This window comes from Haemorhous mexicanus, chromosome 1 (genome assembly GCF_027477595.1).
Source record: "Haemorhous mexicanus isolate bHaeMex1 chromosome 1, bHaeMex1.pri, whole genome shotgun sequence".
Classification (NCBI taxonomy): domain Eukaryota; kingdom Metazoa; phylum Chordata; class Aves; order Passeriformes; family Fringillidae; genus Haemorhous; species Haemorhous mexicanus.
Genome location: NC_082341.1, coordinates 149,575,622 through 149,599,112, shown reverse-complemented (window position 1 = coordinate 149,599,112; position 23,491 = coordinate 149,575,622). Strand labels below are relative to the sequence as shown.

Here is a 23,491-nt window from a genome sequence, read left to right as displayed (position 1 = left end):
CTGGATAATTCTGTGTTCTCACAGCCAGGTCACTTGTCAAAAAAATATTCTTTTAAAAAATCTTAGTACTTGAAAATCCGCAATGTGTAATTTACAACCTCTTTTTGAATGCAGTAAAGACCCAAAAATCTCAATACAAAAAAAAAATACTCAAGTTACCTCATAAATAATCACTCAGTGTAACTTGAATATCTCACATTTATAGCTTTATCTGTACTGCAAATGTAATAGATGGCAGGCATTTCCAGATGCTTTTCATTCAGCCCCATTAACTTCAGAAAATGAATTCACTAACATTACCAAGATATCATTTCAGAGATTTAGAAATAAATAACTGGAGTTCTAAATAAATTTACTAGCTGAAAAGAAAAAAAAAGTAATATTTTATGTTTTTCTGGTCTCTCCTTTTTTTTCAGCAATTCGATAGTAATCGCAAACTATGCTGCAAAAACACAAATGTAACCAGTCTTACCAATGGCTTTCTTCAAAGCTTCAAAGGTGATTTCTTCAGTATTATCAACCTAAACACATAGAAACAAAACTCCTTAATCATCACATATAACATATAAGCTTCTAAATAATAAGGAATATGATAAAACACAGAAGGTCAAAACAACCAGAACTTTTTGGCCTTACTGCCTTTCTCCAATAACTTCATTTGGACTTTCTGTGACAGCCAAGAGATCACTAGTTCACATTTTTAAGCCACTGCAATTAGTGAGGAAATTTTTATCAAATGAGATCAAGGAAAACTTTCCAAATTGTACTCAAGATGCTCTGTGGCAACAATACCTTATAAATGGATTTGGATTTTGGCAGAGGAGTCCTTTAGGTCAGGAATAAGCTACAGTGTTTCTATACTGAAAAATCCCAGTACTGGTTCTTAGGCATCTGTTGCCAATAACATCAACTGCTTCCTGAGGCTCGCTGAGTGTCTTGGTTCAGGGCAAATTTGGGAGAGAACCCCCAAAGGGGTTCCTCTAGAAAAGCAGATTCAATTGGCCCAACTCAGTTACCAGAAATGTGATGTTAAAATGGGAGCTGACAGTGGAGTACAGAGTGGAGAATGGTTACTGCTTTAGGCTAACTTTGTACCATGATGGATCCAAATCATTTGGTGCTTACATCATAAACACTGGAGTCAAAAGGCTCTTCATAACAAGCTATGTCTGATGCACTGAGAAAATCTGTTCATCTACTGATAGGAATATCCACTTGCTGCTGCAGATGTACTTCACCAAGAATTGTTTGAGGATGCAAAATTACCAAAGTGGTTCAATTCGTTATAGACCTAGTTTCTATACCAGTAAATATATTTATAGTGAAGCCACCCTCTTGGCATTAAGGGAGAATGTTTAGATGGCAGACCAGTCTTCACCTGAACATAACATGTTTTCTTGGCTTGAATTTCCCCACTTCAATCCTTCCAACATGTAAACAGGCAGCAATTTTATTCTTCCTGATAAACACTAACACTTTAGAATGGTCCAATATGATTTAAGATAAGGGGTAAGGTAGCAAAAAGTTCCTTTATTCAATTCAGAAGGTTATAACTTCTTTCAATTTTTTAATTTATTGGCTTGAACTAGTATTAAGGGAAAAGGAAGTAGCTGTTTCTTTTTTACATTAGAGTTATTTCATGAGCTGCAGCTGTAAATTATATTTTTCTAACAGATTTTACTTAATAAGCATGTATTCTCTACCTCTGAATAAATAAAAATTAATACATAAATTTTTTGTCAAATATTTGTGGATATGGCTACATATCAAGAGTTTTCAGGTTCTGAAATCATCTTTTATACAACTCACATTTGATAAAAGTTAGTTGTTTATGGCTGCCTTCCATAGTGCTAGTTAACCTCCACATTGATATCCACTGATATTACCTAGCATTATACTTGATTAATAAATACTCCAGAAGCACTGCCTGCATTTACAAGTGCTTTTACCTTACGAATGGAGATAACTATGGAGTAACTCACCTTCCTGAACAAGATTCACTAACAGACTTGGCACCACAAAAAAGCTTTGAGTCTGCTGACAGAAGAATTGCATTTGCATTGTATACAGTAACAGCTATTTTATGGATAATCAGTCTTCTATCTCAGTGCAGAAATGATATCATACATCATTATGTCCTAAAACTTCCATTATTAAGTAGGTAATTCTCTCAATCATAAGGATTTATACTTTTTTTTTTTTTTTTTGTAATTGGGTTCTGCTAATGGTTATGGATTGCTATACTGACTAATCTACACAGCAAGAAAACCAGATTTCATATATAGGTATGAAGGTGCAGTCAGCTAAATGGAAAATACTGTTTTATCCTTTGCCTTGTAAACAAACCTCATAAAGCAAGTAAAGGAGGAATACTTTGCTTCCTCTGTTCCTGATTAATAAAAATCACATTTTTAAGAGATAAAAAGGAATTCATTATCTAAAACACTGGACTACATTAAGACCACATTAAGCTGAGAATCCATAAAAAGATTTTATCTACAACCACTACATCCACTTCAAAATAGCCTATGTATCAGTGCTTGACATAACATCAGCATAACTTGAAATCTGAAATGGAAACTTCTTTCATTTAATTCTACTTACAAGGGAGTTGTTCAATTACATGTAACCACATATAATGAGTGATTTTAAAAGAGAACACTTATGTCAAACAGCCTCAGTCCTGTGAGGAGCATTTACTTGCTTCAGAAAGCTTAGAGATCTGATTGTCTCACTTATTTTTCAAACACTGTTTTATTCTTTCTATTTTTATCTGTATCCTTGCTAAAGCACAAAAGCAAGAAGTGAACACAAAAGATCATCTGAGGTATAATGAGCACAAAGCAGAAAAGAATAATAATAGTAATAACAGTAATAATAATAATAATAATAATAATAATGCAAAACATATCACTTCTGTCTAAAGTAAAGCTTACTCCTTTGCTATAGCTTAATACTGTATTTTTAACTAACAGGTTGACTCAGTCCACACATTTTGCTTCATATCTTCAGGCAGGTTGTGCTTGAAGATGTCAAAAGTAGGAACCATCTAAACCTCATCTAAAGTACAAACACCTCCATTTCAACAGCTCATCTCCACTGCAGCCAGCTGAAATCTACTTAATAAAAATCAGCAGAACCTTGAAAAATATTCAGTAGAAGTAGAAATTTATTTTAAGAAATACTTCAAATGAAGTGTCAAACGATGTGGGATAATTTTAATTACAAGGTGGTCTTCCTAAGAGATAATTAACATCAGCTCCTGTACCCTACATATGAACTTCTTGTTGCTACTTTATACTTCCTGTGCTGCATGTCAAACTCCTCTAGAGAGGAACAGTGACACTGGTGCACACAGCCTGCCCAGTCTTTACCTGTCCTACTCAGAGACTGCAGGTCTTCCACCAGGCTATTTCTCTAGGCTTGTATCTCATAGCCCCAGGCTGTTGAACAAGTGTCTCAAATACTTCAAATGATACAGGGATACAGATGCTGAAATTTATTGTATCCCTCAAAAGGTAAAGAAAACATTTTAGAATATTTATTCATAAAATACCAGTTGTTCAGCATGTAAATAAATGTGTTGCTACACCATAATCTGTAGTACTATCTGAAAAAACTGTAGTGACAAACACTTGACCCTTTTAAACAGTAAGATCTTTATTTTTATATTTTATTTTTATTTATTTATATTTTATATTTATTTATACAATAAGAGTGTCTTTGACAGCACAGTTCTGCAAATACACAACTTAAAAAAACAAACCCCTCAAAATATTTAACATTGCTAGAATAATCAGATATTTGACTTCCTGGGAATACTTCGATTACATTCCCCCCTCCCTCCAGTCAAGAGGCTGCTTTAAAATAATCAGTGATTTTCATACCTTATCTTCTATGCTGCAGCCAGACAGAATATCCACCTGAAGAGACACTGTGTCCACAATACTCTTCCTCCTGGAGAGTCGGTCCTCATCTAGCACAAGAAGAAATTATTTCACTTTTTGCGTAACACTCTTGAAACATGTTCAGTCAAATTTCTATCCATCAGATGCAGATTTATTTCCATATGCCTGTTTAACCCAAGATCATCTATTTTATCATTTGAATTGTGAAAAATGATACATTTAGAGTTACTGCTCTAAATTACTAAACATGAAGAAAAATAACCTTTTCATAGTCCCTCCCTCTTCTCATTAAAGATCTTTTGAACTTTCCCTTGAAAGTCCAGAATTTTAAAAACTGACATCTTATTCAAATGCATGATAATAGAGCACATGATGATACATAGCTGTAAAATCCTTTACAAAAGCTTGACCTTACTTTTTTTTTTTTTTTTTTGGTTGTGAAATTGAAATATTAAGGTCTTAATTTTAAGGTACTCTGAAAGAGAAAAGGGCTTATGGAATATCATTCATTGACAGAAGAAACAAAGATTTCTGAACGGAAATGAACAACAATCCTTCCTTATTCTTGTTGCTACAAGTACCATATTCAGCAAGTCTAAAAATCTACTGGGTGAAAAAAATTCTCTTCATTTCTCACTTCCTACAAATATTTTAGCAGGTCCAGCTGGCCTACAAAGTTGTAAGAATAAGACCAACTGTGCTGATACTAAAAGAAGCAAAACAATTTAATTAATGCATAAAGACATTATGATCAAATGATCCATCAGTTGATGGAATCTCCTTCTGTGACTGCAGTCATAGGACATTGCACCACCAGTGTTTTCTCATTTTTGACATTTAATATATTAACAAAAATTTTAATGAACAGTAAAAATACATTTTGAGACTTGTCACAAATATCCTCTGACAGACACTTGAGTGGCCTGACTTCTGTGTGTGTCATTTACAAAACCACGAATTGCAATGTCACATTTTAGATTTTAGCAAAGATCGAGCCATTTGGACCTTGCTATTATTATCTGATGACTTGCACTGCATAGTTAGAAGCAGCTTTTAGTATCAAGGTACTTGATACTAAAAAAAAGAGAACTGTAAAACTCCCCCGTGACAAGGCAATTTATGCTGGTTCTTCTGCAACCTTTGTTTAAACCACTTCTAGCCAAGCAAAGTGCTTCTGCAGTGCAAATATTGAGCATGAACAAACAGAATTCATTCCAGCAGAGCTGAACATGCTCAGCTATTAAAAACCAAGAAATAACTTTGAGAAGCCACAAAAATGAAATGTCATTTTAAGATCAAGAGGCAGTGAAAGAACAAGATTAGTGAAAAACACCTGAATTCTACTAATATTTGCCAGGTTCTCAGAGACCCTAAGCACTTGAAATGGCATTCTGAAGGATTTACTGAATTTTTAATCCCTGATGGCTCACTGGTACATGACCCAATACATTCCAAATCTGAGGAAAGCACCTCAGCCTGCAAGAGAAAACACCCAACAAAACCACATCTCTGCTGCCATCTTGCTGCTCTCTCTATAACTGACACACAAACATGAGGAGATACATTTTAGGGACTACTTTGGACAGAATTCATTTTTGTAATGGATGCCTCACTAAACTTGCATATGAAATATGCCCATTTATCTCTAATTACAACACATTAAGTGGGTAAAAAATTGTGACAAGTACCATTTTTTTCTCTTATAAAATACAGTGTTCATCCACACACACAAAGGAGCCCAGGGGCTCGAGGACCGTGGTGGAGCCCCAACACCCATTGGCCCAGCCCCTGCCGAGGCTGTCCCAGAAGCCTTGGCCCCATTGCCTGGGCAATGGGAGCAGCTCTGTGTGTCACCTCACTGATCAAGCTGGGGTCCATCACTTTTGACAAGGGACAACGGCTTTAAACTGAAAGAAGGTAGATTTAGATTAGATATTAGGAAGAAATTCTTTCCCATGAGGCACTGAAACAGGTTGCCCAAAGAAGCTGTGGCAGCCCTATCCCTGGCAGTGTTCAATGCCAGGTTCGAAGGGGCTTTGAACAATCTGGGATAGTGAAGGTGTCCCTGCCCATGGCAGGGGGCTTAGAACAAGATGGTCTTTAAGGCACCACTTTTCCTGGGGGAGGGACTCTGTTCTTTGTGCAGTCATTATCCTGAATGGTCAGTGATTAAGATGAATCATCATTCTTCGAACAGCTGAGAGCTTCTTCCAACTTACTACAGGTTTTTGTAATGTCACTCAAAGAGGTAATTAGTACCATCACAAAAATGATACCTATGGCTCTACTACCTGCTCAGGAAAACAAAACAGGAAACTACTTTTTGGTAGAGTACAAAATCATGAGCAAACACAACAGCAAACTCCACAGCAGCTAACATTGCTACAGGCATGTCAAGGAGAGAAACAAAAAGAAGCATCAGGAAACACTAAGTCCACTAAGTACAACACAATTTCTGGCCTAAAGGTCTTTAGGGCTTCTAAAAGCATTTTTTGACTGCACATCCTACAGGGACACACCACAGGGCAGGAGAGCAGGCTGACCTACAGCTCATTTTTACCTTTTGACTTGTGTTTGCATTTATGAGGTTTTTTGCCTGATGGAAATAGAGTTGAATTAAATATATATATGTAAAAATCTATGTATAGACAAAAAATGACTGAAAGTCTTTTAAATTATTAGTTTTCTCTCTCCCTCAAGTAAGAAAGAGAAACAGGTATAAAAATTTGCAAATATGAATGTCTTTCTAGTTGTTAAGAAGTATCAAGACATGAAACAAAGACAAGATGACAAAATTATGTTCTGTAAGTCATTGTTAAGCATCTTAACACTGATATTTGGAAATAGCAGAAATAATTAGGATGAAATAGTTACTGGCTTTTTGGGTTCAACCTAGGTTTCACAAGAATATACAAAAAAAAGGATTTGTTTCTTTATTAAGATTAATGATCTCTTTTGAAACACTACATTCTAGCATTATAATCTTAATAGCAGTAATGTAACATTTCATTGCACCAAAAATAGAAAGGCTTAGTAATTCCAAAATATTCACTTGGTCCTGATTCAGTTAAACTAAAAGCTTGGGAAGCTCAATATTCCACAGGATCAGAGATTAATGAACTTACCTGGCTATGGCAACAGTCAAGAAACAAGTTTTGGTTGCTGCTCTTTATAAAAAAATTACAAAATCCCCGAACTCATCTGATTCACATTCACTAAGGATTAAATACGGCGATTTCGCATCACCTGCAGAGGCAGTTAATCACACTTTCAGCTAAACTCAATTAATGTTGATGTCAGAACTTGCGTCTCTTCCTGTGTGGGAACGCTTTTTTAGCAAAGTATACAAGAAAATCTTACTGAAGTCATTTGGGTACAAATATATCTGAGTTTCTAGAAGAGGCTTAACATAAATTTCAAACCAGGCTATCTTCCTCACTCCATTCTCATTCACTCAAAGCCTGTAACATTTCCTCACTTGCTGCCCACCTCTTCTGCCCATACTAAAATATAACATGAACTAGTTTTAGGTGCCAGAAGAAATAAGCATAGGAACATTATCCTTTTCAGTAGACAACCAGCAACAGAAAACAGACACTGTGGCTGTGCTGGAACATAGCACTAATGTATGAGAAAGAAATCACATTTACTGCTAGGTAAAGGCCAGGCTTTGGGCTGGTGTATCCCCTAATCTGTTACAGTGGCAATCCATTTATATACAGCCACAAAACACACATGGTTAAGAACACATTCTTCAATCAAATTTTTTTCAGTCATTTGCTCAACTGGCTGTTAAAAATATATTAAAAGCCAAAACCACACAAATGTCACATACTAGCTAGTCCTCACATTATTCACTCAGCCTGTGCAGCACCACCTCCCACAAACCTTCTTAGGCAACACTTTATTTCCACTGTTACCTGACACTAAGCTTGCACAGGTATCTGATGGAGGAAAATATCTCATTCTTGCTTAAATTAACATCTGCTCATTGACAGTTTAACTAAAGCAAATAAATCAGCACGAGACCATATGGCAAAAGGATGGAGTGTCTTTCATCCAATGTTTACATGAAAATGATAAAGCAAGCTGACTTGTATATTCTTTCCTCATTTTCTATATTGAGTTAGTACAGGTATTCTTTTGAAGCAAAGACTTCATTTAAAAGAGTCAAAATAGGTTCTAAGACCTTCTGCCTCACTTCCATTCCTTAAGGAAAAAAAAAAATCTTTGAAACTTCTTAGCAATAATACAATAGCTAATGAGAAAAAAAAAAACCACCAAGAGAAGACAAAATGATCTGATTAGGTTTTGTTGCCAAGCAGTCACATTATATTTCATTGGCACACAACACATTAGGAAAACATTCTTAAAAACTGGTACTCAGTGGTGTTGCTACTAATCACCACTTACCTGTTACCTGGGGCACATATGGAACTGACAGTCTTTCCACATTGTATCCACTGCCTCCTAATGATTCTGCAATCTTGTTGGTCAGGAAAAACAGATCTGTTTCATCCTTCTCTAAAGATTTTGGAAGACTGTCAAAACATATATTTGAAGTTATTGTCTACCAATAGATATTTGTTGGTTAAGTAAAATATTTTTCAAATGTCTGAGCAAGCAAGAAGGGTCAATGGTAATGATTTGATGGAAATAAATCTTGGTCAGGTTTTTAGGAATGAATACACACCTAAAATTAGTCCACTGAAAACCTCTGCAGTATTTTAGATTACTTTAACACTTCTTGTTTATCTCAAATATGTTCTTCACCTATTCTGCTACATCTTGACAGAATATGATCTCTGTTAAATAAAAAAACCTGCACAGCAACAGTAATACTAATAGCAATTAATTAATTGTAATATTTGCCATTTGCCAGCAGTGTGCCCTTGTATCAAAAAAGACTGAGGGTATCCTGGGCTGCATCAGGAGGTGGAGGGAGGAGATCCTTGCCCTTTATTCAGCTCTGGCAGGGCCATACCTGGAGTGCTGAGTCAGAAGCTGGGCTAGACAGGACATGTAGGGAGCCCACCACAGGGCTCCACAGGGTCACTAAGGTGGATTACAGGGCTGGACTATCTCCAGTGAAGACTGAGAGAGCTGGGCCAGTTCAGCATGGAGGAAAAAGTGGATCTCATAAGGTGTACAGCTCCCTTAAGGGAGGGAGGGTGAAAAGGCCTCAGAACTAAGCAGCTCTCAGTGCTGCTCTGTGACAGAACCAGAGGCAATGGGCACAATCTGACACACAGAAGGTTCTCTCTGTACATCAGGAAACACTTTTTTGTGCGAAGGTGAAGGTGACCAAGCACTGGCATGGGTTACCCAGAGAGGCTGTGGAGTCTCCATCCCCGGAGATATTCCAAAGCATCTGGATGTGGTCCTGAACAGTCAGCTCTAGAAGACCCTGCTTAAGCAGGGGCTTGGACCACATGACCTCGAGATCCCTTCCAGCTTCATCCTTTCTGTGATTCAGTAAAAATTTATTTTGCTGTGCTAGCACACTGAGCATCCTACTGTGTATAAATGCCTCTGAATACTATAAAAAGTCTGAAGCCCACTTTTTTTTTCCCTATAAGTGTACATGCCTTTAAAGCTTGGGATTCTCCTGCCTCTCCAGGACACCATAAAACCTCTAATTTTTTTTCACATATGGAACATATCTCAATGATTTATGATTTTTAATAGCGAAATAGGGGCTTCACTGTCCACTAATTCCTATTTTGTATCCACTTACTTGGATTTGTCTTTGAAAATTGTTTCTGGTAGAAAATAAGCTGCTTCCACACTTCTGGTTTCAATGACCTGAAAAAAACCCCATGTCAAATAGTACAAATGGAATAGTTCCATAGCTGTTTTCTTCAACACCTAACCTTCACTAACATCAACCTCAACACAAATGACACAATTGGGATTTCTTTAAACCAGGGAAAGAGACTGTGGCTCTCACCCTTTACACTAAAAATCTGGTTCTCATGGTCTTGTGCATATCAATACCATTTTACCAAAGACAGTGGGGCTGTAAAGTCTTATACCAGATAGAGATTTGGCCCTTTATATATGGCACCATATGGCACCATAAGCAAAATAAAATGCTATCTCTTGGGAATAGATTATTTTGTTTATAATTTTAAGAGTCAGCAAGTAATGCCATGAGAGACTGAAGATCAAAAACAATGTCAGTGGACACAAATAGGGGAGATCAACACAACAAGCAAGCACCTGACACAAGTTATTTACTGATTTTACAGTGGACTGTGTATTGCTCTAAATGACCTGCAGTATTTAACCATGTCTTACCTTGCTGACATGCTGACAGAAGGCAGGGACTGCAATCATCTGACTCAGGAAGTTTAGATATGCTGCAACCAATGCCATGACGCCACAACGATTAAACATTGGCAGATTATCCTCATTGATGATGGCAATGTCCTGAAATATAAGGAGTAGCATGATGTTTTCCAAAGTTAGCAGGCTGTCCTGAATACATGGAAGTGAAAATTACCATTGTAACACTATCTGACATATGATGTTTATCTGCTATTACTTAACATTTGATATCTCTCATCTTAAAACTCTAGTCTTTAAGCTCACTCCTGAAGTAGGAATACACTGATCTGAAGTTAGAGAGCTTAAAAGATTCAACCATTATGAAAAAAAAATAAATTTACTCAACTCAAAGTTATGCTTGTCAGGAAGTACAGGTTAATGACTGGCAGTCTCTTGTCCTTACCACCTGTTGATCATAATATTTTCTCAGGAAAATTAGAAACAGCAGCTTGATAATAAAGATCACCAATGTGAATCACAGATACAGCACAACAGAGGGAATTATTTAATGCATATTAGCACTTCAATGTTTATTCAGATTGCACTATTTTTGCTCTAGTAAAACTCTTAATGTCATTCCCACCAAGTGAGGACTTGCTTCAATTACATATTATAAAATTAAGGATGCGAACTGCATTTCAGATGTTTTATAATACACCTGCACATTTGGGAATAAGGTTAATGACAGAATAAACTGGGAATACAAGGCATGATTTCATCAAATTTCCAGGGCACATGTTAGCAGTACTTTATTTTTGATTTCGGCACAGATAAACTTAGTAAGTTATCCTGTTTCCCTGAGGACTGCATGCAAGTATGAGTAAATATCTGAACCTATTAGGAAATGTTAAGGAATAAAGCTTAAAACAGTGACAGAATATTACTCTAAGGCAAGACTAAATAGCCTGGTTTAGTAACTATTCCCAACCAATCAATCAATTATACAGAAGTTTTCATCCTGGGTGCAGACAGTCCATACATTTTATACAAAACACAAGCTCAAAGGCTGACAGAACACCTTGCAATCTGCTAATGAGTATCAGTGATTCTAATAAATGTTTCAACAAGTTTCCACACCTGCTGTTTTTCCTGAATAGCACATACCATGAAAGTTTGTTGCAAAACTGATTGGATGAAGTTTTCCCATTAGTAAGTGGTTCATACAAAGTGTACTTCCTTAGTGATCAATCAAGTTCAGACCAAATGATGAGTTCTCCAACTTGAAGATCAATATACAAACCCTCCCAGTTCTTCACATCTCCAATTACACATGTGAATTGTCAATGAACCCAACACAGACTCATACCTGCAAGGCAATAGCTAATCGAACAAGGTCAATAACCACTTCTTCATTGGCCAGTTCTATTGTGGTAAGAGCTAGAGATGTAAACAGGAGTTCAAAGTTTTTCTGGACATTGTCTTCTTCTTTGCAGCCTAGGTAGATGTGTCTGTACAACTGCTGACCATGCTATGAAAGACATAAAAGGGTAAATGGGTATTAAATAATAGAATAATTTAGGTAAGAAAGAATATTTGATGGTCTTCTGGTCCAACTCTCTACTCCAAACAGGGCCAACTTTGATGTTAGATCAATTGAGTATTTAAAAAAACAAAAAAAGGATAAAGTATATGGTGTACACATACAAAGAGAAACAAGTATATGATTAATCAAGTAGACCTCAAATTTCTACTAACAGCTTCTTTATAAACACTATACTGTTCTATTTTATGCACAAATGTACAGAGAGAGAAGATGACACAGATAACTGCATGATTACTGCACAGTACTGGATGTTAGAATTAATTTCCTGTTGAAATATTAGAAAAAAATTTGCCCATTTATGAAAAGGAGAAACCAAAAAGCAATCTTGAAATATTTTTCAAGAACATTTGAGACATTTCAAGAACTCATTTTCAAGAACTGATGACCTCCAAGCATTATCCTTGTGAAGACATCAATTTTTTTCATTACGCAACTCCCCTCAAACAGCAAACCAAGTAAAAATTCTGCTAGAAGGTGTTTCAGAAGGTGAGCAGGGTTCATTTACTAATCTGTGTAGATTATTAAGAAATAATGATGGCATTGTTGGTCTTTTCATTACCTCTAAAATCAAAGAGTTGCTCAAATATACATTGTATTTAGAAAAGAAGGAAACACAGCTATTAGCAAAGCACAGAAGCTACTACAAAATTAAGGTTAGCTGTTTAAAGACCCAGTATATTTGGAAAATAAAAGTAAGAAATTTTTTATCCCACTGATAAAGAATGGCACTCAAATAGGAAAATAAATTATTATGTGGATTTTATCAGTATGTATTTTTCTAGAAGACTGGAAAATGCAAGAAGTTAAATATTTCCCTTCAAAGAAAGGACAGATATAAACTGAGCAACTGGTCTGAGACAAAGAGTTTTGTGCCTATGTTTGGTTCCATTCTACCTATGTGATACAAAATTGCCTCAGGATCCCCATATAGCATCAAGCAAGCCCAAATGGTCATCCAGGTGTTAATGAATTTCTGGAGATGCCTCCTCCCTGTCCTTTGATTATGCAGAGCATCTGGGAGGAGCAGGCTGCTAGCATGTACATCTATACCAGGTGAGTAACAGATAATCACACAGATAATCATTGACTGACTTAATTTTAATTTCCCAGGGTTAATATATTTTTTAGAAACCTGTATGCTCTTTTCTTGACCTGTGAAGAATCTCTTTTCCTCTTCTGCCCTTTTTTTCAGATCAATATTAACAATTCAAATATTTAGCTCGACAGCTAACTTTTATCTAGCAAAACACATCTTATCCAAACTGCTTTAAATCATAGATATTAAATTAATGAATTAAAATTTAATTCACTTTTTAAAAGACACATTATTAATAATTGCCAATGTTGGAATATTTTTTATATTTGTATTATTCCAGTTGAACATGTACTGGAAGAATATTAACTGGACTAACTTATAGCAAGAACCTTTATCTTGCAAAGTTACTTGAATGCTGTACAACTCCAGTTTGCATACTATTAAATGCAGTTTTTTGGCCTACTTCAATATTTTCTGTTTTTTGTTTACATACCTACACAGATAAACCACAGTCAGGAATGACAGAGCACGGTCACAGCTTTATGTATCTTTCCCACATAAAACCCAAGGTGTCTACTGTCACTCCACTAAAGTATCATCTAAAAAACCCCTGCTTTTCTTTAGAGCCAAATATACCGAGAAGTCACCTAGTACACAAAGTCCTGTGAAAACAATCTTTTATGAAGATAGCTGTTTTGTGGAAAGTTATCTTGGCATGTTTACCTAAAATATAAGATATAAGTCTCTATACCACACCTATAAAAAAGATTTCTAAATACAGAATTGTCTAAGAATACAGCAAAATAAAATCCAAACTACTGAAAAACTGCTACTGAGCAAAAATTAAATGCTGTGCAGGGATCTAAAACAAGGGACATCTTTTCAGAATCATGGTTTTGACATATGCCGTTCTAAGTTCATGCATATAAAGGTTTTAACTGAAGACATAAATTAAAATTTTATTGCATGGAATCATCTTTCAAGAGAACCTCAACACTGAAATCACTGTAACTTGATTACAATAATTTGATACTGATCTTTGTGACTTGCTGCAAAACCACAGCTGTAGAAAAAAAGCAAAAACACTGGTTCAGTTACTTATTTCTAGATAGAAAAGTGATGTTTCATTCCATTACCTTTTTCATGAAGCTCACGTCTTGCCTTGAAATCTTGTCTCGTTTTATCTTCAGATCAGAAACATCTGGTATTATTCTACAAATGAAAGAGATGAGTTATCTCAGAAAAAAAAAAATAGTTGGAAATTAGGAAAATGTGGAATACAGGAACTATTCAAACAGATCTTGACCAATACCCATTTTAATTATATCCATGCCTAACAAAGATATTCAAATGTCAGTTGAAGAGGAAGAACCAAAAAGAGAATTATGACAATCATGTATTTTTTTATCTACATAAAATTAAAATAAAAATAAAATTCTGTCTTCTACATGGCTAAACTACGATATTTGTAATGGTTATCTAAGGTACTGTGCTCTGAAGTTTACCTATAAAACTCTTGCCATGAATAAATGACACTGAGCACTGTTCATTTACCAAAACAGCACATTAATAATTCATAAAAGCAAAAACATTTAAAAATCAACAGTACTTGTTATTCAGGTAATGCACTGGAATTTCAAGCAGGCAATAAAGAAAGAGCAGTACCTGATCCCTCTGAGCTTGGCTCTGTTGTCGTGCCGATCGATGAGGTTGTGCAGGATTTCCAGCACCAGCTGCCTCAGCTCCGAGTCCTCCATGAGCGAAGGAGACAGCAGCGGGTCCAGAAAGGGGGCAGGAAGTGCATTACTTATTGTTGTGGCTTTGTATCCTGAAGTCACCTGTTGTTTTAAATAAAATTCATGTGGCATTACAGCATTCCTTATAAGAATTAATTGCAGCTCACTTTTTAGTGGGATTGCTTTGGCATCCACAAGGTAGATTCAAATTGAAGTATTGTACTAATTTTGAAAATTCCTGACCTCAGTATGAATTTGGAAGGACATCAGCATACATTTTCAAATTAAGTCACTCATGCCAAAAGGATTTTTCAGGATCCCTTCTTTACAAACACACCCTGAATCAAAAAGTAAAGGTATGATTTATGATTTGTTTTTTTTTTATGGCCTGTGAAAAGTTGCAGGGCATAAATTGAAGATGACAGGAATTCCAGTCAATAATTACAATAGAGATTTTTCCATTTCAGGTTATGAGCTGTTCACATATGGTAGGGTAAGCTCATGTGAAATAAAAGAAGAGAAATCAGGGCCTATATGTACATCTCAAAGATTTATGGATACTATTTTATTGAAAAACATGAAGTAAGCAAATATCACCTAGAAATCTGGTGCCAAAGTGTTATTTTAAAAATTAATACTACCTCTGACTTGTCTCATTCAGTTACTTTTAACTAAAGCAAATTCTGCAGGTACACAAAGAAAAATAAACTTCTACCTAACTACTAATTCAAATTTTAATTAGCTGAACATCTACAGTAGCCAGAAATATTTAAAATTTACCATCCCTTAAAATGGAGGTTACCAGAATATTACAATCTCAAAATATTTTACCAAGTACATATAACCTATTGAGGATGAGGGGAGCAAAATTATTCCAAATTTAGTTATAATAAATGCAATAGTATTTTCATCCAAGGCTTACATAATAATTTATATATATTTCATACCCTTACAGTTTGTACATGTGAGCTGTGTTTTACTGGTTTTGGCTGGGATAGGTCATTTTCTTGACAGCAGCACACGTGCTACTGTGTTCTCAATTTGTGACTAAAGCAGTGCTGGTAACAGAGATGATTTGGCTACTGCTGAGCAGGGCGTACACACCTCCAGAGGAATATCCCATATTAAAATGTGTCATGTTCAGCAGCAGAACAGGAGGCAATTTGTGACGGCTGCCACTGCTCAGGGACTGGCCGGCTATCAGTTGGCCTGTGGTGAGCAGCTGGGCTTTTGTTTTATTTTATTATTACTTCTTTTTTTCATTTATTGGTTTTGTTTTTCTTGGTTTCCTTTTTTTATTTACTAAACTGTCTTCATCTCAACCCACTTCTCTCACTGGTACTGTCCTGGTTTTCTCCCCATGCCCCTGGGGCAGGGTGAGTGAGTGAATGGGTGTTCCCTGGTGCTCTGGGTTAAACCTGAGTGAACACAGTTCCCCCAGCTTGGCAGAGGGCTTCCCAGGGACATGGCTGACAGGAGCACCAGGGGACAAGAAGGTATCTGATCAATCATTCTGAAAATGGAAAATGACTGATATCACAAGCAGCAAGGCTGCAAACCTAAGTGCACACTTTTAATGAGGTGCCAGATTTCAACTGCCTATACAGCACGAACGTGTCTGCCTGTGTATGCATGACAACAGACTAATGATGTTATGAAATATTATTCTTTTGTAAAGAATATATGATGCATAATACTGGGGTTTTTCCACAATATTTATCAATGACTAATTTATTAAGCATCAGAACAATGACTTTCACACCTTTGTGCCATGATGGAATTTTACTTCCATATTCTAAAAGAGATGCAAACCACAATGTTCAATCCCTTCCACCTGTACACTCTGATTCCCTTAAGGCATACTTACAGGCTATGTAGCACACTAAATCATTAGAACAATTCTTACCTGTTTTAACGGAATTTTAATATTGGTGAGATGAATATTGTCAGGAACAGTTTAGACATATCTGAGTCTATGTTTAATGAAGACAATGTGCAAAATGACCACCTGAGGTCCTTCTTAAGAAGTTCTCCATCCCTAGACTGCAACTGTGAATGCCCAGCTCTTTTGCAAACCAGAGTCTACACCAGAGTCTAAGATTTCAGATTTGGACCAGCCAAGAACGGTTTCACCTATTTGCCTAACACCATACATGAGTTTCATGTCAAAGCAGGGACAAAAACTCGTTTTCCAAGAGGACATTCTTCTGCTTTAGCTTGTGAAATCATTCCCCTATTTGAGTCATTAAACAGTTTTCAGCTTCTGCAACAAAATGAGCCAGTATTCTACTAGCAAGAGCCTCCTTTACTACCCACCTTCTGATTTTTACCATCTGAGTCTATTTCCAGAAATACTCTTTGAAGATTTACAGCTGAAAAATGTATTTGTGATAAAAAAAATCAATCACACCTTACAAGAAATTTGGGAAATATTAGGAAGGAAAGAACAACTGCGTCTGAGGTATCCATTCCTATGGTTTTAAAAATATTGGCCATTCTACTAATTACCACTTTTCCAGGCTCAGAGATGAGTGATTTCACTTTGATGTTGCCAGTATTGCTGGCAGAACTCAACCTACTCTAGGATGTTCTTTTGGATCTGCAGATCCAATTATAACTGACATTCACTGAAGTGCTCTAAGAGATGGAGGTGTATGTCTTGTGCTGTTTGTAATGTAAGTTGGAAAAATGCTTTCACAATATTACACAATAGAATTACAGGTCTATGCAATATGAATGTATGTTTATTTTCATAGTCCAGTGTTGTTATACTGTACTTTTATAAGTAAATATATACATAAAGTGGAACACTCTGTGTTTATAACATAGTATACTCATCACAGAAGGCTTACCATAAGTAAAGATCTCAATAACATTATTTGAATCCTCCTGGTTCCCAAATCTCTACAATTGAAAAAAAAAATTGCAAATTAGGTTTTCTTGCATATCTTTGAAATACTATTTGTCACATTATTCTACTCTAGACATTATTCTCATTTTTGACAAGTGAATACAGCAGTCTTGGAAGGAATGTTGGATGATCATAGATAAAGGAAAGCATCTCCAACTGAGTTGCAATAATTAAATGTTTCTGAAAGACACATTTATAGGAAGGCTTGAAAAATGGAGCACATTCAGTTGAAGAAAAAATTAAATTGTATGTTTGAAGCAGGTATAAATCTTCATGTTTTACTCAGAAATCTCTAAAATGTTTGACCACTACGAGCTTGATGTTATTTTCACAAGGATCAGCACTGAAAATTTCTTCTGGACTAAAATGCAATTGAGTCTTTTAAGAAACACGGACATTTCTTCTTTGAGTCAGACCCCAAAACTTTGAGACTGGAAAAAAGTTATGGCAAAATCAGTAAGAAAAACGGAAAGATTCCTCAGCTTTCATATCACAGGAAGGTACATGAAACACTACTTGACCTGTTCTTCATCTGTTTTCATTTCCCTCCTGCAGGTACTAAAAAGTAGCCAAATAGCTAAAGGAATATAGTCACTATTCTTGCAAGGTCTTAGGAGATAAAAGTGCATTTAGAATAATTTGCTTCATTCACAGATATTCTTTCAGGAAAGTAAACAAGGTACCAGCTATTTTCTCCATTAAATAGTATAAAGGAAGATCAACCCTCTTCACAAAAGTTGGCCTCTATGTAATAGTGGAAACTTCTACCTTAATGGGCTACAATCCTGGCTGTCTGTATCATTCAAATGTCTTGGGCAGCTGAAACCAAAATTCTAAGTAATGCCAGACTTTATCAGCAATCAGAAAGCCTTCTTTGCTCAGAGTGACATAAGCACATCATACTAACACACTGCTCAGGCACATGTTTACACAGAATCTCGTAAATGGAAAATTATACAGTTATTAAAAAAAAAAACAACCACTACCCCCAACTGTTAATCCAAGTAGAGAATTTCATATGGATTGGTTCTTGAAATACCTCCACAATGAGTGACAACTGCCTGGCACAGACTTTTATCTTCCACGGAATAGCATCAAATGCTGCAGGAATGCTGTATGAAAAGCTATCAAGAAGCTGGAGAATGACAATGACTTCCTACTTAATCTATTAGGTGATCACTTATGTGGTGCAAAGTGTGCACATCTGGAAAGCACAGCTGCAGCCTTTTCAGTGAATTCCTCATACTGAGGAAATGCAGTCTTTTAAACAAAATTATTCCTGTTACAAGGAAGAGTATTTAGTGTAGGGTGACTTTTAAATTGTGGATTTATTAAGTCTGCCCACTTATAGCTTTTTCCTGTTTCTAAATACATAGTGACAATCCAAAATTCACTGGAATTTCTGCAGTTTTATCTTAATCTGAAGTCAACTTGTACAGAATTAAAAAAAAAACAACAACAAACCTTAAACATAGTTTGTAAATTATGAAATTTATAATTGAATTCCTCTCATTCTCAAAATCCACATATAAAAAGTTATGGAATTAACAACCACAAAGTATACAATTTCAGAAAAAAATTGTACAAATGCAGAGAGAAAGAGTGTTTTAGTGAAAAATAAACTGACTTCCAATCAGGTAATTTTTATCAGTAAAATGTCTGTAGGTTAATTTCATATTGCTGACACTGAGCTTGTTTTGGTTCTCCATAGTATTTAATACAGCACCTAAAGAGTGAGAATTTGCATTTCGCTTTTCTTAATGTTTTTCACATCTTAATTTATCAGGATTCTAAAATCTAGATTTTTAATTTGAAATTTAAAAATGTAAGATATACAAACCCAAGGTTACCGGGATCCAGCGACTGTGAAGTTGTTCCCAAAACAGGTACTTTGCTCATAATGAACATCATAATCTCTGATCTCTGGTAATCTGGAAGATTGCTTCCAAAAAATCCTAAATAAAAACAGAACAAAATCACAGAAGAAGAAGAGATATAGGACCCTTCTCTTAATAAGAAAACCCTCTAAAATACAAGGAATATATTAACAGGTCAAAATAGATGAAGAATAAACAAATGACTTGTTTTAGGGCATAATCTCATATTTATTTTTGCTGAATGATTTTAGTTAGTCTTTTTCATGATACTTTCATCTTTGAATACTAAAACCTAATTTTATCCTCCTATAAATATACAATTTAAAAATTAAATATCTGGAGTCTATTAACTTGTACCTAGTGAGGAATTGGAAGTGTTTCTCATGGCACACAGTATAGTTACTTTGTCTGTTAAGTCTCCAATAAATATTACAAGTGAGGGGACAGAAAGAGACCTACAAGTATTTTAGGACTGTTGCTGTTCTTGGGGAGTGATGAGGTGAGCAGCTTCTGTGCCAGCACCATGGGAAGAAGAGCACTCCAGCGTGGGGTACAGGGGGGGCTCCTGGACCAGGGGAGCCTCATGGCAGCAGAAAGAGCCACAATGGCTGAGAGACCTGGGCAGGGCCAGGAGTAATGTCAGGCACATATACACCTCCCCTGCCTTAAAAGTATCTCTTAGGGAGTGCTGGCATCAGCTGGCAGGAAGGGCACTGCAGCTCTGCCAGCTCCACCAGGGAGAAATGGTTTCCACTCGCAGAAGATCCTGTCCTCTCCCACCTCTGTACCCACCACAAGTGAAGCAGCTGCCCAGACACAGCTCCAGGGGAAACAGCTGCCAAACCAGTGCCAGCTGCAGGCTGGGCCCTGCTCGTAGAGCAGCACAGCCACAGCAGTGGGGACAGCTGTGGCAGTACACCCAGGGAACTGAGATAACACCACTATTCCCAACATTCTCCAAGGAAAGAGATCGGGGCGGGGTGGGGGGGTCAGGTCTAGGTTAATGGCAAGTCCAGTGGGAATAAAGTGTGCCCTGGCAGTCAAAAGAGCCAACTGTGCCCTGTGGTGCACCAGGCACAGCATCACCAGCTGGCTGAGGAGGTGACTCTCCCATCTGCACTGCACTGCTGCAGCCCCTCCTTGAGTCCATGCTTTGGGTGCCTCAGTCTAAGAACATGAAACACCTTCAAGGGGGGCAGTAAAACAGGAGATGCTGATCTCTCTCTGGTGACCAGTGACAGGACATGAGGAAATGGGATGGAATTGCATCAGGGGAAGTTCAGATGGGATATTAGGAAAAGGTTCTTCACTAAAAGGAAGGTTGGCCACTAGATCAGGCTCCCCAGGGAAGTGGTCACAGCACCAAGTCTGACAGAGGTCAAGCAGTATCTGGACAATGCTCTCAGGCACATGGTTTAGTTGAAGCGGTCCTGGGAGGAGCAGAGAGTTGGACTCAATGATCCTTATGTGTCCCTTCCAACTCCAGATATTCTATTTTATTACTATGAAATAGTATAACATTAACTTCAGTAGAAAGAAGCTTTGCTTTAAAAGGCTGGTTTGTGGGATTTCTGGGATTTTTTTTTTTTTTTTTGGTGGGAGTTAAACATTTTAACTTGGGAGCTTTACTGAAATGGTGAGAAATAATCTACTAAATACTTGTTACTGCTCTTCAAGGCAAGTGAAGGTACAGATCAGTGAACAACATTTAAGCTACATTTTCCTTGTTCTTTAAGAAAAGGAATATATTTCATAAATGCACCCCAATATATAACATCACTGTCATAAAGGGAAAATCTGAAAAAGGGGGAGACACTGTTGAGAAAATAATTTCAAGAGCTGCACATTAATGTACTTCAGTTAAGTCATGGTAGCATAACTGGCCATTAGGTGTCATTGTTGCTACTATGTTTAACATTCGTTTCTATCAATTTTAAAGCACTACCTATTAAAAAATGTATTACTGTATACAACTGTTTGCAGTGATTTTCATAAAAGGACTAATTGCAGTTCTGTATCAAAGGTAGAGATTTCTACATTTCAAGGGCCATGTAACAATATAATTAAAATTTATTTTAAGTCCATCAGCATTTTTAATTTTCATAACCTCCTAGGCTATGTGTTCAGTTAACATTTAAAAGAAAAACCTTTCAGAAATCAAACACATAAAGCAAGCCTGAGAATGAGAGGCAAACACAATCAGAGAAACCACACTTGGTAGTATTCCTTCATGATTCAAGCTGGTCCAATATCATTTCAATGGGGAAGAGGGAAAAGGGGTGAAATTTTAAGTGAGCCTGTGCCAATTGTATTACTCACCAATTGTTTGAATAATGGCGTTCTGAACAATCCTCTCATCACTCTCCTTGGAGCTTATGCTTAAAGTGGTGCTTTCACAGGAACTGCGCCTGTCACCCAGCTCAAAGTCAACGCTGATGCGCAGGTGCTTCAACAAGGTATTAAAAACCTCCAGAACTGTTGGGCCTGGAAACAACAAATAACAGTGACTGCAATTGTCAAGGGGGAGATGTCTGAAGAAAATGAAAACTGGGCTCCATTTTCACAAGTAATGAGAGTAGTATGGTGAAGAGGACAAAGTGTATAAGTGTTTGAGGCATCACGACTAGAGAAAAACTTTTGAAGTGTGCCTACACTTTGATACTTTAGAAATTAACTTGGAATCAGGAAATACAGTAAGGAATGTATGCATAATCCATTGTGATCCACTAGAGGGTCTGGTCAGGATGGAGGTAACCTGATTTTCATTGTGCTTGCAGCTTTTGCTCCACCCATCGAACTGTCTTTATCTTGATCCATGAAACTTCTCACTTTCTTTCTACATTGTCCCTGTCCTGTGGGAAAGGGGAGTGCAAACAGCCCAGAGTCAACTCACCATGCAAGTTTCAGATACAAAATTGGTTGCTGAAATTAAGCATCAGTAATGGATTGAACTGCAGGTACTTGCCCCTGAACTTCAGTTTTTTTCAAAACCTGTAACTAAAATTCAGATTGGATCTAATAATGAGCTCTTTTCACCATATGGTAAAAGATTTCCCAAGTCTATGCATGCAAGTGGGTCTCATATAAATATGAAAGACATATTCAGGCTCAAGCTAATGATGCAAAACAATAATATTTCAGCAGGACACCAAAGAACAATAGGAAAAGAGCACTAGAGTGTACATCTCTTCATTACTATTATTTCAAGGAACTATCCTAATTTTAAATTACATATTTCACCTTATTTAGCTGCTTCACAGTCAATAAGGTAACATTTCTCAAAGATCATTCTAGTCCTGCAATACGCAGGTCACAGCTGTATCACAAAGTGACAGTGCTCTTGATATTTTGTAGTGATACACAGTTCTCTCAGACTTTATGATTTCTTTCCAAACAGGAATAACTGCCTTGCACAATTTTTTCAATCATTTTTTCAATGCAGAGGATTATGTAAGAGTCAAATAACCAAGTGTATATGCTTGGAGTAATTGCAAACCAAGTAAGATTTCAAGCATTTACCAGGACAAAGGGAAAAAAAAAATATACACAAAACCTCCTCAAAATATTTCCAATCAGTCTGAAATCAAACCGAAAATGAGCACTACCCTGCAAATTTATCCTTTGACCTGATGCCTTTAATTTAATACAACTTACCTATTGATCCTTTAGCTGCAATTGCAACTGCTTCCAGAAGAACCTGAATAATGCCAGCACGAACTCGTGGTGAATCCCTTTTGCGGACATCAAGGTGTCCAAGGATTTCTTGTATTACATGATGGGAATATTGTGCCTATTAAGAAAACAGACAGAAAATCTTCATTTTAACAATAAGCTCATACATTTCACTTTAACAATAAGCTCATACATCACTCAGCTATGGTCATGACCATGTTCCCATTCTGCAACATTTTCATTCAGAAATTTATCAAAATTACAATCAATTCATGACTAAATATGGATTCAAAAAACTGCCATGACAGATGAAGAAATACAGGTTAATTGAGCCAGCCCAGTGTACAAAAGAGTCCTTTAAAATATCCAGGAACATCTGCAAGCACAGAGGAAGCATGAAATTGTCCCTCACTCACCTACCTGCAGTTCAAAGAATTCAGCACCATTGATGTAAATGGTGAGAAAACTCAGCTTTCTC

At 36.6% G+C, this 23,491-nt stretch overlaps 1 protein-coding gene across 7 annotated transcripts in view; it reads right to left on the bottom strand.

Moving 5' to 3' along the window:
* Positions 1 to 23,491, bottom strand: part of EFR3A (EFR3 homolog A) — a 75,390-nt gene that overhangs the window by 5,466 nt on the left and 46,433 nt on the right. For 6 of the 7 annotated variants that reach the window (XM_059867248.1, XM_059867240.1, XM_059867231.1 and 3 more), the window contains 12 exons: positions 22,996 to 23,131; positions 21,661 to 21,825; positions 19,305 to 19,419; positions 17,406 to 17,457; positions 14,483 to 14,655; positions 13,954 to 14,029; positions 11,545 to 11,706; positions 10,209 to 10,340; positions 9,646 to 9,713; positions 8,322 to 8,449; positions 3,888 to 3,976; positions 473 to 521 (listed from right to left, as the gene is read on the bottom strand). In XM_059867248.1, the coding sequence (XP_059723231.1) occupies positions 473 to 521; positions 3,888 to 3,976; positions 8,322 to 8,449; positions 9,646 to 9,713; positions 10,209 to 10,340; positions 11,545 to 11,706; positions 13,954 to 14,029; positions 14,483 to 14,655; positions 17,406 to 17,457; positions 19,305 to 19,419; positions 21,661 to 21,825; positions 22,996 to 23,131 (1,345 nt within the window). Of the gene's footprint in view, positions 1 to 472; positions 522 to 3,887; positions 3,977 to 7,033; positions 7,155 to 8,321; positions 8,450 to 9,645; positions 9,714 to 10,208; positions 10,341 to 11,544; positions 11,707 to 13,953; positions 14,030 to 14,482; positions 14,656 to 17,405; positions 17,458 to 19,304; positions 19,420 to 21,660; positions 21,826 to 22,995; positions 23,132 to 23,491 lie in introns of those variants that run through there. The other variant, XM_059867255.1, reaches the window with a different exon arrangement.